The sequence below is a fragment of the Neoarius graeffei genome, chromosome 27 (assembly GCF_027579695.1).
Source record: "Neoarius graeffei isolate fNeoGra1 chromosome 27, fNeoGra1.pri, whole genome shotgun sequence".
NCBI lineage: Eukaryota > Metazoa > Chordata > Actinopteri > Siluriformes > Ariidae > Neoarius > Neoarius graeffei.
The window spans coordinates 8,250,114-8,268,617 of NC_083595.1; the positions used below are offsets into that span (position 1 = coordinate 8,250,114).

Below are 18,504 nucleotides of genomic sequence, written 5' to 3' on the forward strand. Positions count from 1 at the left end.
AGAGAGTCCGACATTGTTATCTTAATGTCCCAATATATAAATACTTCAGCATAATGCTTCAGAAGAGACATTGAATAAAATGACATTTATAATTGTATTTAAAACAGTGGAATGATCAATTTTTTGCCACAATCCCAACAGCACTAATCATAAAATTCTGTTTTTGATCATACTACATGGACATTTGCGCTTGCAACACTGAAAAGACTTTGAATTAAAGAAGTCCAGCCAGTGTTTGATATTTCAGTGAATAAAAATCAGACATGTAAAAAGAAACTGAATAAGTTTAACTCACATTTCATGGCACTAATCGGCAAGTTCAACTCTAAGCACAGGTCAACCATCACCGCTTCAGCACGGGTCACGTTCCGTGTCTTTTCATCCACAGATTTCGTAAAAAACTGCTGGATACCCCCAGATTTACTTTCCGCCTGACTCGCCATTTCAGCATACTCCATATGTTTTTTTTTTGTAGTTGACATGCCGCGTGCAGTCATCGCGACCACCATGAGTGATGTTAATGTCAGTTCTACACAGTTTGCAGTGCGCGTATCCATTGCCCTTTTGACTGGGTGTAACGCACGGCCATTCTACCGGATCGAAAATAGCGCGAACAAATGTGCGGAATCTGCGCATGCCACACACAGCATGTGCGGTTGTCGTAAAAATAAATAGCCGTGAATCGCGCATGGATTGAAAAAGTCGCTTGGACATTTAAAAACAACTCACTGGAATTTTTTTAAGACTTTATAATAATTCCGTACAGAATAACACTGTTTGCCGTAACATCGCATTTATGTAACTTTTCCGTACAAAATATGGCCAATCCGTACTAGTAGGCATCTCTGCAAATAGGAAACACAGACAGGTCCCACATACAATTCACGCAATAAATAGTTCTGGATTCAAGTGATAATTCTGTCCGATTGAAGAGATTTGCTGCGAAAAACAGCATGAAGGCAAATTACAGGAGGACCATGAAATGAAAAAAAGTGTACACTACCGTTCAAAAGTTTGGGGTCACCCAGACAATTTTGTGTTTTCCATGAAAAGTCACACTTTTATTTATCACCATAAGTTGTAAAATGAATAGAAAGACGTTTTTCTGGCCATTTTGAGCATTTAATCGACCCCACAAATGTGATGCTCCAGAAACTCAATCTGCTCAAAGGAAGGTCAGTTTTATAGCTTCTCTAAAGAGCTCAACTGTTTTCAGCTGTGCTAACATGATTGTACAAGGGTTTTCTAATCATCCATTAGCCTTCTGAGGCAATGAGCAAACACATTGTACCATTAGAACACTGGAGTGAGAGTTGCTGGAAATGGGCCTCTATACACCTATGGAGATATTGCACCAAAAACCACACATTTGCAGCTAGAATAGTCATTTACCACATTAGCAATGTATAGAGTGCATTTCTGATTACCGTATTTTCTGGACTATAAGCCGCTACTTTTTTCCTAGGTTTTGAACCATGCGGCTTATACAAAGGTGCGGCTATTCTGTGGATTTTTCTTCCACCGCTAGGGGCGCTCTAACCGGAAGTAGAATCAAAAATAAGATAGACGAAAAATCAATGCAAAGAAGAATTAGCAGATCTTTAGCAGATAGAACACGCACGACAAATTACTAACTGGTAATTATTTTCAAATCCAGCGAAGATGATTAAAGTGACTTGTGGTTTCAAACACAGGAGAAATGAAGGTAAATAAATACCGGTTATTTTCTCTTGGTTCTGTTCCGTTTTAATCAGCAAAGTTGCTGCCGTGTTAAAAGGCACTGTTCGGAAAGAATCTGTTCAGGTACATACATGTACACTTACAGTACAAAATCGTTCTGTACATGCAGTAAATATCTAATTTTTCAACATAGATATCTGCGGCTTATAGCCCGGTGCGGCTTGTATATCTTTTTTTAAATTTTTTTTAAAAAATAGAGCGGATGCGGCTTATATACAGGTGCGCTCTATAGTCCAGAAAATACGGTAGTTTAAAGTGATCTTCGTTGAACAGTGCTTTTCTTTCAAAAATAAGGACATTTCAAAGTGACCCCAAACTTTTGAACGGCAGTGTACAAAGGTCTGGAAAAACCTGTCACATGAAGGTGAAAGTGACATTTTTTTTCCTACTGTATATAAAACTCTGAAAACTGTTTTCCTGAATTCTATATATCTGAGACAGCTGTGTATCCAACACCATATTCAACAGACTGTATAATAAGTGTGAGATATGACACTAGTGACAGTGTATGCCTCATCATGAGACAAAAACACACATGAAGGTCTTGACTTCCACTTCGTCATTAAGGGCCCGTTTACACGAGGACGCTGTCGGGTAAAAACGACTAGAAGTGCCTTTCGTCTACACGGGGACGGCGTTTCCGAGGCTGAAAAACGGAAAAAATTGAAAACGCCTTCCAGAGTGGATAAGTTAAAAACAGCCCCCGTTGCATATCCGTCTAAACTACCCAATACGCGAAACTCTGCTCGGATCTGCTCACGTCGGGTACGCGTTTACGTCATACATATGTCATATACTGTACATGCCAGCCCGGGAAGCAAGAAAGTAAGTAAAGTAGTAAGAGCATGTCTGATTACATCGATCCAACGGACCTTCAAGCTGCTCTGGCAGCTTTAATAAACGTCCAGGAGTCCTTCGAACATCTATACCGAATCTGCACATATACCGTTAATGAACAGAGGCGGGTATAGTATGCTCTTACTTTCTTACTTACCATAGCCAGAGTAGTCAAAGTTTTCGCGGCGCAGATGTGCAGATCAGACAAGACGGAAGACGTTGCGCATGCGTGCAGACATAGCGGAGGTCTTTCACAGCACCACCTAGCCGCCTGGCATGCACATCCAATTGAATTCCACACATTTATGCGTCACCGTATAGACGCAGATTTCCTCCTTGAGAACAGTCGTGTAGACGCGGAAAAAAGCGAGAACGAAAACGGACTTTTGCGTTTTTGTTTCAGACCGTCCCCGTGTAAAGTGGGCCTAAATGCGTGTGATGCAAACTTTTACAAACGATGCAAGACTTGATATTGAAATGTGCCCGGTGAAGATTAGCTGCTTCAAAGTGCGTGCTGTAGTCACACGGTTATCGCACTTCATACTGTAATCCCTGTTGTAATGAATCATGGGAAGGATATGTTCGATGTTCCTGCGCAGGTTTTCATTGAGTTTGGCTTCTAGCTCGGAGAGCTCCTCCTCAGCTTTGCGCATATCCTTCTGAAGCTCCAGACGAGACTTCCTTGTATCATAGTACCCGCCTGTGAGCGCGCCGCGGTGACTCACCTGGTCTCCTACACACACACACACAATTTCAGTCAAAGCATTCGGTTTACTTTAAGCACAAATCCTACACTGAAATATCAAGAAGAAATAAAAAAGACATGACATGAGGTAAAAGGTTAACAGCTCTGATCGCTGTTTAAAGTCAGAGACGTCCCAAGTACCCTCCAAAGTAATGCAGTCCATCGTGAAGGCTCGAGCCAGCTGCGTGGAAACCTCCATACTGCGACAGATAAGGGTCTTCCCAAACACGTGCTTGAAGGCTTTATCAAAGTTTGGACTGTAGCGTAATTTGCTGATCATCGGGATGGCATCCTGGGAAAAACAAAGGATCCTGAATTTATAAAAAAAAGTTTTCATTTACGACAGAATCATCGCGCAATAAAAATCATTTTGCTTACATTGGTCTCGGGGTAGGCGGTGTCCCGGACGTCCAGCTTGCTGAGGGGCAGGAAAGTGACCTCTCCAGGCAGGTTCATCTTATTAAACTCCATCAGAATTTTAGTGCTCACCTCGTCAGTCTCTACGATGTGGTAAAACAACCTGACACACACACAGTGAGCAATTCCTGATACGTCACACATCATTAGGAGAAAGCTGATGGATCGGAAAAGTTACTATTTCATACGACTGGCTACTTGTGCAAGCAGAGATTTATTATTTTTTCAACCAACCAACACAGCTAACAACTAAAGAGAAGTCAAATTTGAAAAAGACCTGCAAATTTGACATTGTTTATTTTTTTTCCAAACGATCAAGTGCAATAAAACCATGTTGATGCTAAAATGGCTGACTTTTTTTTTTAACTGAGTGAAAAGTTATATCATCATCACGCAGTCCTAATCTTCACGGTCAACACTTTGTGGGTCACCTGGTTCCAGCAGTCACCTCCACGCAGGTGTAGAAGGCGGGCTCACACTCAAAATTGTTCATGACGATGCCATGGTACCCGTTGATAACATGCTGGTTGATGCCTTTCCGGCGGAAATGTTCCAGAACTTTATTAATGCTGTCGATGCCGTTCAGAATGGCCTACAAGACAAAACGAGACATGCGTCAGCAAGTATGGAGTATTTGTCTGTGACGATGCAATTACTCTCAGTGTTGTAATCAAGACCGAGACCAAGTGATGACCAGAACCAGAACAGTGTGTGAGAAGGGGGCAGGGAGGGGTGACAGTAATGAAGATTTTGAATTAGCAATGAGTCACGTTTAAGTGCATATCCTGGACCAATTTCGTTTTTTTTTTTTTAATATGGTAGAATGTCCCTTTACACACTCATCCAGAAGGGTAATTTTGCGCAAGGCCATCTGTCTACAGCAGAAAAAAATAAAATAGCAAAACGCGTCTGAAAAAATCCCAACGGAGTCTGGAGCCAGATTCGTGACGTCACCTGCGGAAGCGCCACCAGGCTACGCGAGCTTTGCACAGTTTCCGTGCACAGCCTGTATAGACCAAGTTTAGCAGCGAGCGATTTTGCATTGAAATATGGAATTGTCACCGGAGCACAATGTTACTTCACCTTTGGATGAAGAATATAATGAAATGGCAGAATTATTTCTTACCCTGGCAACAGTCAACTTGTGAATTGCCGATTTTCTTGGTCTTTTTCTCGGCTCTGCTTCCGGGTGCCTCGCACGAAGCGCTCCCATTTCTCCCTCATTGTCCGGTCTTTTGGAAAACGACGAGTACTAATCCCATCAAGATTGGTGTTGCTACACCCTCCTACGATACATCTGTTCACCATTTTAATAATTACACGATAACGTTGAAGAAATTTGCAGAAAACCACCAGGTCGTTTTCTCATAAACAAACCAGCGCTGATGTAGTCTGGTTAACACCAGACCATATCACAAGTGAAATACGGTCTGGAATCCGCCTATTGAATTTCTCGTAGGGGAGGTGTGGTTTACGATTGTCAACGGCCGTTTATTGGACGTTGCGAATGTCTATCATTTGGCGTATACGTAGCCCATGGCCAATCATGGCAGTTGTACCCGGTGACTGACTTAGAGCAGCGAAGAAAGACTGTGACGCCAAACGCTGTTCTTTTTTTTTTAAAACAAACTTTCGCTCTAAACTATCCAGAACAGTGTCTAAAGCTTGATCGAAAGTTTGGTTCGTGTCGCTCGCCGCCATGTTAAATGTGATCCGTAAACAGTCCCAAATAAACTACAAGCTTCCGTTTGTCGAGTAGTACGCGTCACCGGCTTTCCACCCCCCACCCCCCCACTCTCTGATTGGCTCCCTAACTCAGGCGAGCTTTTAGACCATAGTTTCCATGCTGTCTTTTCAGATCGGAACGATTCTGCAAAGCAGCATGGGATTTCCCAGGCTAGCGCTGACGTAGGATTCAGAAGGAGGCGTCCCGCACGCGACGTCACGAAAATCTATGTTTGCCGGGAAATCCAAATGCCAAGTTTTTTCAGAGGCGGACCAATTCGCCTCAAATGGCTCGATTTCAACTGAATTTTTCTGGTATTGCACAAGGTGAAAAAAAAAATGGCAGAGAATGCAGAACGTTACAGATATTTGACCAAGTTTAATATAAAATAGGAGAATTACACTGATCTTGCTCCTGAATTTACCCGTGATATGCACTTTAATGGTTGCAGCTGAAGCAGTTTGGTTTACATCCAAATCACAGTAACAATGCTAACAAATAAATCAGAAAATACACAAGCAATTTAGTGAAATCCGCACAGTTGTGGTCTTGAAATAAAATCCCAAGTCTTCCATGTCAGAGACCGAGACAAGACCAAGTTTATAAAAAAAAAAAAAAAAAAAAAAAAAAAAAGGGGTCGATTCCGAGACGAGACCTTCAAAAGGTCAGCGTCAAGTACTACAATAACTCTTCATACACATAAAGCACTTCAACAACGAGGTACCGCTCATATTAGTTATGACTGTAGAAATTATATTAGAGCTACTGAGCAACAATTTTTCTTTTGGCGTCCTGCAGATATTAAAAAGAGCTGGGAGAAATAAAGCTACAGGTCTTAATTAGATCCAGGGTTTTTTCTAGAAAAATTTAGTATGAGGGCGCTCACCATGGCGAGGGGGTGGTGCCGGTTGTCCGTCCCCCCCCCCGCCGTGCGAAGCCTTTGAAAAATTGAGGCTCCAATGGGACGTTCTGAGGCTATCTGAGAGGGAAATTGTAACAAATTGTCTGTCAACATTGAAAAAGAAAGAAGTAATCTTCTTCTGCCCCGGACAGTCTTTGGCTTTCTTCCGTTTCGTGCCGCTGGACGACATCTTTAAATACCCAAGTGTCAACAAAAACAACTCGCGAACTACTTCTGTCAAAAGCTCCCGCGCCGGTGGGTGAAAGGTCATTCAGTCTCGAGAAATCTCGCTCTACAAGTCAGCTGACCTTGTATGTAACCCATGTCAAATCTCGCGAGAGCAGCCGCGACAAGTAAACAACATGGCGCCTCGGTCTGGAAAACGCCAATTCGGATTGTTTTTGCACCGTCTGGCGGTGTATCTACTATGATTGGAATATTTTTGGAGTAATTATAACGTATTTGATGATCAGACACATTGTCACGTAGTGTTGCTGGGATGTTTTCACGGAGAAAAGATCGTTTTGAGAAAGATTGCATGTTGTGCAGTAGCATATAAATGCATGGGCTAAGTGTGACTTGGGGTTCAATCGGCATTTCGGTAAGGGGGCGCACGCCGAGAGTAAGGGGGCGCAGCGCCCGTTTAGACGAAAGCCTGAGATCACTCAATCAGCTCAAATGAATCCGTGAGGCAGAAAGTGGCTCAGAATTAATTGCTGGGATTGAGCATGTGGAAAAAATTTGACACTGTGCAGTGTACAAATTATTTAGATCTAAATTTACAGCATGTGAGTGCAAGTGAGTGAGTCAGTGAGCAAGACACACACACACACACACCTTTCCTGTTGCTGCACGGAGCAGCTGCTGTTTTTTCTCCAGGTCTTCTCTCTTAGCTGCCAGGGCCTGCTGCTCCGCATTCTCCTCTCTCCACAGGTAGCTACAGGAGTAGAACCGCGCACACACACACACCAGCTCAGAAACACTGTACTTGGCATTTGGTCAGGGAAGCCTGGGGTTCCCCAGTTGGTCTCATGCTACAGTAAAGCCTCAGCATGCGTGCGCACGCACACACACTGTCCATGACCTAGGTTTAATACACATCATACCATCAGGGGAGTGTGAGCCCTGAGGAAACCAACAACCCTGAAAGTGACACATTTTAACATTCCAACTTATTCCATCCACATTCACTGGATATGAGCAATCACGCGCTCTGATTGGCTACTCTACTACTAGGATATCAGCTCATATACCATGAGTAGAGAAAAACAAAATGGTGGATATATATAAAAAAAAAAACCAAAAAGATACAGTTTAAAAAAAAAATATATATATATATATATATATATATATATATATATATATATATATATATATATATGAGTGATTCCACGCTTATGGGTACTGAAATGGGGACATGAACTTATTCACCTAAAACCATTTCTTTTTTTACCATCAGGTCACAAAACATGTAATCTTTAATGAATGATATGTTAAAAGATAACTTTAATTTTCTGAGATGTAATAAAAACATATTTATATGCCAAAGTCAAGCCTATGAGTTCCAAAATGATGTCTGTTACATTACTTCTGTTACGATTGTCCATCTCGCGTCTGTTACAAATTAATTACAATCTAGCTCTATACCATGTTAATCTTATTGAAAGAATGTGTATGTTTATTCTACTACACATGTTTATTAATTATATTTGCTAAAACATCACCTTCCTATGTTTCAAAAAGTAATTCTACATTGTTAAAATTGAGAATATATATGTCCACAACACTTCTGTTACGTTCTGACTTTGGCATATAAATATGTTTTTATTACATCTCAGAAAATTAAAGTTATCTTTTAACATATCATTCATTAAAGATTACATGTTTTGTGACCTGATGGTAAAAAAAGAAATGGTTTTAGGTGAATTTTTAAAAATAAGTTCATGTCCCCATTTCAGTACCCATAAGCGTGGAATCACTCATATATATATATAGAATGAAAGTATTTGATGGTAAGAACATCTTTTCCCTTTCATTTTTCAAGAATTATTATTCTAGCATTTTTCACAAATTGCTTCCGTCATTTCACCAGTTTGTTTACATTCTAAGCGGAAATAATTGTCGGACGTTTTGTATAACGTTTTTATTTATCGAATTCGCAAATAAAATAAATAAATAAATAAATAAATGAAATCTCGGTTTCTCGAAATCCAGTGAAGGTGGATAGAATAAAACAATTATTCCATTCAGTTATCAACTCACGTACGACTCGATTTCATGGAATAACTGTTAATGATCATTTTTCTTAAATTAAGACTCCGTGTGCAGTGATGTACAAAGTAATATCTGATTAATTAATGTAATTATGAGCATATACTGAGCACTGGATGTCACAGGGATGTAAATGGCTCAATGCATTATCTTTGGGCATCTCTGGTTCTTAAGTTGTTCTTTAGTGCTGTTAGATTTGCACAGGATATTGAAAGTTCGATAATTTTTTAATAGTACAACATGATAAATATTTCTATATTATAACCTGACACATTTCATGATGTATTTAAATACAACAATCTGATTGTGCTTCATTCCTATTAGTGAACGATGTCCGCACTTAGTAGTCCGGTCGCCGAGTCTGAATCAGAAGGGGAATGACACTTCTTGCTTGTTTTCTCACCGCACATAATATAGTGATCCAAAAATAAATAAATAAAAAGGGCGAGGCTGGGGGACAAACAAACAAACAAACAAACAAACAAACCACTTCTGTCCTGCAGGGATTTGACTAACTGCTTTTCCTGTGTTGTGGATTAAAAAAAATTTGTGAGGATGCAAGTTTACATCAACTCACAAACTAATGGTTTAATTTTACATAAGCCCTATACACCCTTCCCATGTGACGTCATGACAAACGCGGCCGCCATTTTGGACATGAACTACCAGTAGTCTACCACAGCCAACAACGAGGAACGACGGCGAAGCATCGAAAGGAATATAGCCATCAAAGAAAGTTTTTACTTTCAGCAAGACTTCCATCATGCCATTATATTGTTGTGCACCTGGATGTAGTAACCATCAACACACAAGGCAAGATTTATCATTTTATCGGATCCCGACAGATGCTGACCGACGGAGAAGATGGATGGTCTCGAAAATATTGGCAAAATGATGTTTATTGACATAGCAATCGTGTGTAACGGGAAGCATTTGCATATCCGAAGCGTTGTGTTTACATCAAAGATAAAATAAACCGATATGACAACGACTGCTGCTGCCAGGTTGGGGACACAAACTAGTAGAAAGGAAGTGTGCCAACACTCTTCCTTTGTGGTCGATTCTGCTTTAAGGTAAGATGCATTTAATTATTCGTCTGCTGTGGGTTTGGAATCGGTAGCCTGACCGATTCGCTCATGTTTGTGGTGCCGTTTGTTTGCTGACGCGTGTTGAAATGGAAGATTGGTTGTTGACATGATTTCCAGTGATGCTTTGGTGCTGCTGTGGATCAGATGTGTTGAGTAGCCGGACTGTTTTTTTTTTCTTGCGTGTGGTATCATTGTTGGCGCGAGGTTGTTTTTTGAACATGCCAATGCGGACACGATTTCCCCTGATGAGTTATGACTTCAGACGCGATGCGTGTGTGGAGTCCGCGTGATATGTGCGTAAGATAGGCTTCTCATGTGTTTGGAGATCCGCAAACACCCCCCCAAAGGGAAAAAAAGGGACCCCCCGAAAATATCGGCATAGTTCGAACACTGGGTTGGAGAAAGTAATGGCAAATAGTGAGTGCACAAACCATAGAAGGTAAACTGTACACAGCGCCAGGGCAGTGTGATGGTATGTCTACTTTTAGATTGTGTTAGCTTATCAATGAACACACTCGTCACTCGACGAGTTTCACGTCTTTACGACGGATACTTAAATGTGTGTTAGGTATTATTGTTGCAGTCTAAGCAGTCATTGTAGCAGCTAGATGAGCGAGAACCGAAAGGGTCTGTGCCATAAACCGTTATTTCTTCATGTCCAAAATGGCGGTCGCGTTTACGAAGGTCACGTGAGTGAAAAGGGTCTATACAGGTGGGATTGGTTTAATCAGGGAAACGTCCGAAATAAAATATTTTACAAATCTGTTCAGCTAAAACTCCTGCACCTAGACAGCAATAAAATGACCAAAAGACAGATTTCAAGCAGGTTCTATCTTCGATGAACCCTGATATCTGCATCATGCAGTCATAGGATATTCTCACTCGTTTCATTTATTCTTTTTTTTGACCCGTTTATAGCCAGAATATGATTCTGGTATTGCAATAGGACACGTGGTGGCGAGACCAAAATTCTAATTTTGAATGAAAATAAGGGTCTTCTAGGTTTAAGGCGTACAAGAAAACGTGAGTAAGACGAGAGTGGGAGGAAGAACAAGAAACATGGAGGCCTCGGACAATGCATCTCCGCTGGGGTGAGTCACGGACAGACTGAAGCGGTTGGAAAAGAACATGGATGTGCGGAACACGAAGGCTGGCCTTGAGGTCGGTTGCTGCTGGGCTTTTTCGTCACACGGCTCTGCCAGTCACTGGCTTTGTTAGTCATGAGGTGGTGAGGAGGTGGGGGCGGTTTGGACTGTCACTCTTACTTTCTCTCACTCTGCAGCTCGTCCTTCCTGTTCTTCACCTCGTAGTATTTCTTATCCAGCTCCTCAACACGGGTCTTCACTTCATTCAAGTCTTGGTCCAGTTTCTAGAGCAAAGCAAGAAAACAAAAAAGAAGAAGGGGCATAAAAACACATCACGTCAACATGTATCATAACTACATGCGATATAGTCTAAACATAACTGCTCACTTTGCTGCTTCACACAGCTCCCAGTCTGAACACAAGGTTATTGAAAGGTCACATGACTCTTACATTATACTGCTCCAGGTTCTTCTCCTTATTGGCCTCCGTGTCCTCCAGGTCTTTGTTGATGGCAGCGATCTGCCGTTTCTTGTCGTTAATGGCCTGGTCCAGGGACTTCAGCTCCTTTTTGATCCACTTATCCCGCTCTTCTTTGGAGGTGAACTGGCTGCCACGCCCCTGTTTGGCATACAGGTCTGTGCGCTCCTGAGTGGCCTGGGCCAGCCTGCAATCCGGGATAAAGCAGTTAGCATAGATTAACTGTGCAATTATTATTCCTTTCATGTCTATTCAGAGGTGTGTTTTCTGATGTGAGCAGGTAGATAATACGGACTTTTTTTTCGGTCACTTAAATCGACTGATTTATATTGCATTTTTAGCGTCTTTCACAACGTACATGCTAAGATTACACGCCTTGAAGCTGCAACAAAGTCAAAGTGTTTCTTTTGCCACACCCACCTTCATTCAACCCATTTTGTGACAGCGGCCGGATGCTCTGGTGTGTGGTATTCCACTTACAGCACAAAGATTTGCCGAGGATTGAGATGTTTAATGTATTAATGAATATTTCATGCATTTTAACGGTTTATAGTCAGATTTAATTGCCGCGGAATGTCCGAGAGATAGATTAGTTCCTGTTCTCACCTCCTCGCTCCCTCACTCACACTCCCTTTCTAAAGAAAAACACAGCTCGTCATTTTACGGAGAAACCAGAAAGCGCAAACTCATCCGTCCTGAAGACTTCCCCTTGCAGATAAACTTTGCAGAGCACCATCACAAAGCACTTACAATTTAGACTCCGACTGTAAATAAATTAAATAAAAAGGTCTTTTCAGGGAAAAAAAAAGGCACTACATCAAAAATTTTACATCTTACTTTGTTAAACAAAACATTTTTAAAAATACTACAGTAAGCCCTCAGTATTCGCGGGGGTTAGGGACCGGACATGGCCGTGAATAAGCCAAAATCGCGAATACTTGTAACCCCCCTAAAACTGCTCACAAATGCTTAACTCTTCCCTTCCTTTAGCATATCGAGAAATCCTACCTTCTCCTGCAGCGCCATTACCTTCTTCTGGTGCTTAGGTTCCTTGGCAGGAGCCTTAGAAGATGCAGAGCATTTAGGAGCCATTGTAGGGCGTAAAAATTATTCAAAAATACCAAGAACGCACAACACGTGAACAAGTCTGAACTACGGGAACTGCAAGACTGTACCGTACAATGCGCTCATTCGTATCAGCCAATGAGCAGCAGCCCGCCATTCAAACTTCAGCCAATAGCGAGCGAGCATTCGGCTCCGAGAATGTAGCAGTGCGTAAACGTTCGATATGTTCGCCGCAAATGACCACGAATCGCTGAGATTTCCGCGAATGTATAGGAGATATGTTCTATATAAAATCCCGCGAATACTGAACCGCGAATAGGCGGGGGTCTACTGTACTTTATTATCGGTCTGAGATTACATGGAGCATCCAGCAGTCACGAGCAGTGTTTCCATTAGCCTACGAAAAAGCTTTTAAATTTTTCAGACAAAAAAAAAAAAGTTTCTACGCTCACATGAGGTGGCTTTTCAGACAGACAATATTCTTCCAAAGTGAAATGGAAACATTTTCTGGCATTTAAGTCACATGTATAACAAAGAGCAAAGGGGAAAACGCCACCTTTCGAAAAACGAGTGCTCTGTGAGAACTATCGTGAGAGGAGAAAACCCGGCTTTAAAATCACATCACTTAATGGAAAAAACACAACATTCACAATTATTTTTAAAAACATTGACAAAAACACAATCACTTCTATTGTGCGAAAAACTGCAATGGAATCCCGGCTACTGTGTACGAGGTGGTGTTATAAAAAGCGTATTAGAATGAGCTCATTAATATTAACAAACTTATCATTCATGTTACAGCCAGAACTACTTTCCAAGCCGTGCTGTTATATGAAAGTAATGTACACCTTCTACCCAATCAGATTCGAGCAATCAGTCAGTCATACTGCGTCATAAGCTGCTATAATGACTATAAAGCAAATCAGCTCTGTTTAACTCGTTTTATTTGTCCTCAAGGACATACTGTACATTTTTCTGATTTGTGACGTTCTCTAATTCCTGTTAGTTGCATGACTTGAGGTGACCAGCTGCTGAAGAAAAGTAAACTCTGAGTGAGTGTCCAAAAACACAGTAATAATGAGGAGGAAGAGCTTATGATTTAATATACAGGAAAAATCAGGTCACGACATGTTTGCTAATTAGCTAGCCTTGCAGGAAATTAAGTTGAATAGACATCTTTTTCCATCCTTGAATTTTCTCCTCCCAAATTCGACCCCACTATACCATACGAATCATTTCCCCCAAACAGAATACACGGAGAAGACACTGGGCTTCACCGGGCAATGCCTCTCTCCTCTTTCTCCTTCACTGTATTGAATTTGGGCTCCGTCTCCTGCAGCTCCTTCTGTTTCTCTTCAATCTTCTCCAACAGTTTCTGCCTCTCCTTCAGCAACCGTTTCTGTGAGAGAAGAGAAAATATCCGTTTACTGCGCATTTCATTCAGTCTTGAACAGTTATAAGCTTATCTGAGGGGTTTTTTTTAGGTTTACGTTAAGTAATAAACAAGATCAACTGCTCACTTATATATACCCCCACTCTCGCTTATATCAGAATGAGCATATGAATGTTGACTTCAACAAATAATGAACCAAGTAAGTAAAGAGCAGTGTCTCTCCTCAGGGATTTCAAATAGCATCCGAGTAAACGGTCATTGTGAAATAGCATCAAAATTAGTGTTGCAGCGATACCCTTTTTTTGGCCCCGATACCTATACCTGGCTGTGCAGTACCGGCCGATACCGATACCATACCAATACCACTCCATTTGAAATGTCATATTATATATATATATATATATATATATATATATATATATATATATATATATATATATATATGAAGAGCTGCAACCTCAAACTCTTTGTGTTCGTTCACATGTTTCGTCTTCAAATGTTTTATCAGGTTCGAGGTATTGAAACTGGCCGATTTAACTCCACCTCTCGAAACTTTCAGGCCGCAAATCTTGCATGTAGCCATTGTACTCGCTGGAGTTTCTATGCTGAAATATATCCAGACCGCCGACATTTTCTTCTCGTGGTTTGTTTTTCCTCCGCATGAAAAAGCTGCCCCTGTATTGGTTAAGAGCGGCTATTGGCCCGCTCTCATTGGTCTGGAGCAGGTCAATAGCAATAGCTGCTTGGCAGACATGCACAGTGATCACGTGTGATCACACAACACAGAGTGTAGTGAGTGTCGGGAGAGAGAAGGCTGCGTTCAAGTGTCATACTAGCATCGGTAAATGGTATCGGCGTCCTATTTCTTGCTACTCGCCAATACCGATACCACCATTTTAGTGCCAGATCGGGGCCCCGCCCGATACTGGTATCGGTATCGGTGCAACACTAATCAAAATCCACCCTGTATGTTTCGTAAATACATTCAGTCGGTAAACAGGAAGTTGATGTGCGACAGACCTGAAAATGGTAAACACGGTATCGAACCCCAAGCTGAAGTTTGGTACCAAGTGGCTATGATTTGTGGTTGCTGAGAAAAACGGTGTTTCAGACAGACAGACGGACAGAGGTAAACCAGTATAACCCCCTCCTTTCCTTCGGAGCGGGGGTATAATAAAGTAGTAATTACTTTTTTTTTTTTGCTCATGAGATTTTCAGTGACCATTTTCACAATCTGAACATCCTGTGCATTTACTTCCCATAAAAGGATTTAATGTTGAAAAAGACTTTTAAAAAGGGTAAGAAGCATAATTATTATCCAGCACACACCCATATACAGATGCTCTAGAGGATCCAACTGCTTTCTGCACAGGTGTGTGTGTGTGTGTGTGTGTGTGTGTGTGTAATCAGTGCCAAGAGTAATGAGAATCGCATTGTGAGCCAAACTGGAATCATGCTCGGCAAACCAACAAAAAAACAAGGATGCTCTCCATCTACACGTCATCAATCCACCACTGAGCCAGGATGGAATATTGGGTTGCATGTGTGTGTGTGTTGGACTGCTGCCCTGTGAAGTGTGTGTGCAGTTTGTGACGCAGACGGGGACTCTATCGACCCTCTGTTCTGTATTTCCTGCCAGCACTTCCCACAGATATCAGGCTTTATGCAACAGCTTCATCCAGACTGATATGAATCAGAAACACGTCATCATGACCCATACTACAACAACCATCATATACAAGCAACCTATACGCTGCAAAATAGTGCACTGATGCAAAAAAAAGTCTTCAACTATGTATATAATGCAACACAAATACCACCTAAAACTTCATAATCAAATTTATGATGCTCCTAATTATTTAAATAGAACATTTTCACTTCAGACTACAATTCATCAAACGTATCAATGCTGGAATGAATGAACATAAATCTTGTTGTGGCAGTGGGGGCGTGGTCAAGCGTCGGTCTGTGACCGGAGGGCGGAGTCAGGGAAGGTAAGTGGCAGAATCACTACACCTGATGTGGATTAACCTGTGTTTGTGTGTCTTCCCAGCAACCACGCCCTATATAAGGAGAGAGGGCAGAGGAAGGGAGCACTCTCCCGCACCAGAAGACTTGTGCGTGTGTGCGCGACTGGGAGAGTGTGAAGTTAAAGCTGAAAAGCAAAAATAAAAGAGTTTTGGAACTCGGTTCTGGCCTGCCGTACTGCTGTGCTCCACCCACCCACTCTGGCTTTTACACTTGTCCTTAGTCTCATTGAGCACCATTTTAATGGTGAATATGAACACGATCAGACAAACATTCATCCACCTGTATTGCGACATGTACGTCTTAAAAAATGACTAACTGCTAATAATGCAATTATTAATGTACAATTATAAACGTCTGAACTTTAATTAATAACTTAAATACGGCATCACCACAACAGGAGTCTGGTGTAGCAAATGTTCACTCAGTGATATAGCAATTTGAAACCAGAGTACGTCACTAAATTTTGCCAAAAATACACTCACTCAATCTATAATCACTCACAGGCTTTCGTCTAAACGGGGGAACAGGGGCGCTGCGCCCTCTTACTCTCGGCGTGCGCCCCCTTACCGACTCCGTGAAAACATCCCAGCAACACTACGTGACAATGTGTCTGATCATCAAATATGTTATAATTGCTCCAAAAATATTCCAATCATAGTAGATACACCGCCAGACGGTGCAAAAACAATCCGAATTGGCGTTTTCCAGACTGAGGCGCCATGTTGTTTGCTTGTCGCGGCTGCTCTCGCGAGATTTGACATGGGTTACATACGAGGTCAGCTGACTTGTAGAGCGAGATTTCTCGAGACTGAATGACCTTTCACCCACCGGCGCGGGAGCTTTTGACAGAAGTAGTTCGCGAGTTGTTTTTGTTGACATTTGGGCATTTAAAGATGTCATCCCGCGGCACGAAGCGGAAGAAAGCCAAAGACTGTCCGGGGCAGAAGAAGATTACTTCTTTCTTTTTCAATGTTGACAGACAATTTGTTACAATTTCCCTCTCAGATAGCCTCAATGTCCCATTGGAGCATTTTTCAAAGGCTTTGCACGGCCGGGGGGGGGACGGGGGACAACCGGCACCATCTCCCCCCCGCCATGGTGAGCGCCCTCATACTAAATTTTTCTAGAAAAAAACCCTGACTCACCAAAATATTGTACTGTAAAGCATCCTATAAACAGTCATTCCACAAAATAGAGTCGTACATGAGCTGATAGTCGACGAGGCGCGTAGCTGGGCGGCACGGTCGCCTCACAGCAAGAAGGTTCTGGGTTTGAACCCAGCGGCCAGCGAGGGCCTTTCTGTGTGGAGTTTGCATGTTCTCCCCGTGGGTTTCCTCCGGGTGCTCCGGTTTCCCCCACAGTCCAAAGACATGCGGTTAGGTTAATATGGGACGGCCTTGGGCTGAGGTGGCCTTGAGCGAGGCACCGAACTCCCGACTGCTGTTAGCATGGCTGCCCACTGCTCTGGGTACGGTATGTGTGTGTGCTCATTGCTCACGTGTGTGTTCACTGCTTCAGATGGGTTAAATGCAGAGAGGAAATTTCACAAGTGTGTGATGAATAAAGCTATGCTTTCTTTCTTTGCGCTGAGTCGGCTATAATCCACGTACGACGAGATTGAGTGGAACAACCCATTTTATTCTATCCACATCCACTGGATTTTGAGAAACAGAGCGTTATTTTAAATTTTTTGCAAATTCGATGAATAAAAACTTCATCCAAAATAATTTCTGCTTAGAATGCAAACAAACCAGTGAAACGACAGGAGCAATTTGTGAAGAATGCTGTAAGAAGAATTCTTGAAAAATGAAAAAGATATATGTTCTTGCCATCAAATATTTTTATTCCATATTTTGTTGGGTTTTTTGAAGAGAGATTTTTTTCATCCTCGGTTGTTTCCGCAACACGCTCCGCCATTTTATTCTTCTCTACTCACAGTATATGAGCTAATAGCCCAGTAGTAGTGTAGCCACTCAATCAGAGTGCTCATATCCAGTGAATGTGGATAGAATAAACATGACCATGTATGATAACCATTTCAATTTACACATCAACGTTTACAGAGGACCTTCTCCAAACTTGATTTTCTGGTGACACCTGAAACAATTTGGCTAAATTTCTCTGGATTGCCTGCACCAAATTTAACAAATAATTGCACGCCCCAAATGTAATCAGTCTTAAAGTACCCATGTTAGACTTTTAGGTTCTAGGTGGCGTCAAATGACTGCCGGTGATGACTTTAAAAGCGGTCAGTGAATCTTGGGAACATGAAACACATCAATTAGCCGATATGTCGAAGAACGAAACAGAAAGAACAATATAAGGAATATTCAGCTCGTCAGATTGTAGGGCAAACCTTCTTACAAGTTCATTTTAGCTCCTCAACATCACCATGGCTCATAATGATTTTTTTTTTTAATGTAGTATTGTAGTGGCACTCTGCTTGAAATAACGCAACGTGTCCATGACACGTGTCTGGCCACGCCCCCTTCTTTTTCCACTCTCAGAGCCACAGTTTGTGCGCGCTGCAATAGTTAGGGAGCAAAATAGGACGATGACATTTTACACACAATCTCTCAAGCTTATTGGTGAAACTTGTCATGTTTTTGCCATTTACAGAATTTGTCGTCACTGGAAGAGGAAAATAATTCTGATCAGTTAGTTTAAAAAAAACAACAAAAAACCCACCCACCCCATTGTGAGTCAATGGATTAGTCTGTTAATCCGT

At 41.8% G+C, this 18,504-nt stretch overlaps 1 protein-coding gene across 1 annotated transcript in view; it reads right to left on the reverse strand.

Annotated features, from left to right (window-relative positions):
* smc3 (structural maintenance of chromosomes 3) overlaps positions 1-18,504 on the reverse strand; it is a 61,303-nt gene that overhangs the window by 21,292 nt on the left and 21,507 nt on the right. Inside the window, exons 12-19 of the mRNA XM_060911540.1 lie at positions 13,630-13,751; positions 11,261-11,474; positions 10,991-11,094; positions 7,204-7,303; positions 4,171-4,331; positions 3,701-3,842; positions 3,464-3,614; positions 3,158-3,310 (exon numbers count right to left, since the gene is read on the reverse strand). Of these exons, the coding sequence (XP_060767523.1) occupies positions 3,158-3,310; positions 3,464-3,614; positions 3,701-3,842; positions 4,171-4,331; positions 7,204-7,303; positions 10,991-11,094; positions 11,261-11,474; positions 13,630-13,751 (1,147 nt within the window). The remainder of the gene's footprint in view (positions 1-3,157; positions 3,311-3,463; positions 3,615-3,700; positions 3,843-4,170; positions 4,332-7,203; positions 7,304-10,990; positions 11,095-11,260; positions 11,475-13,629; positions 13,752-18,504) is intronic.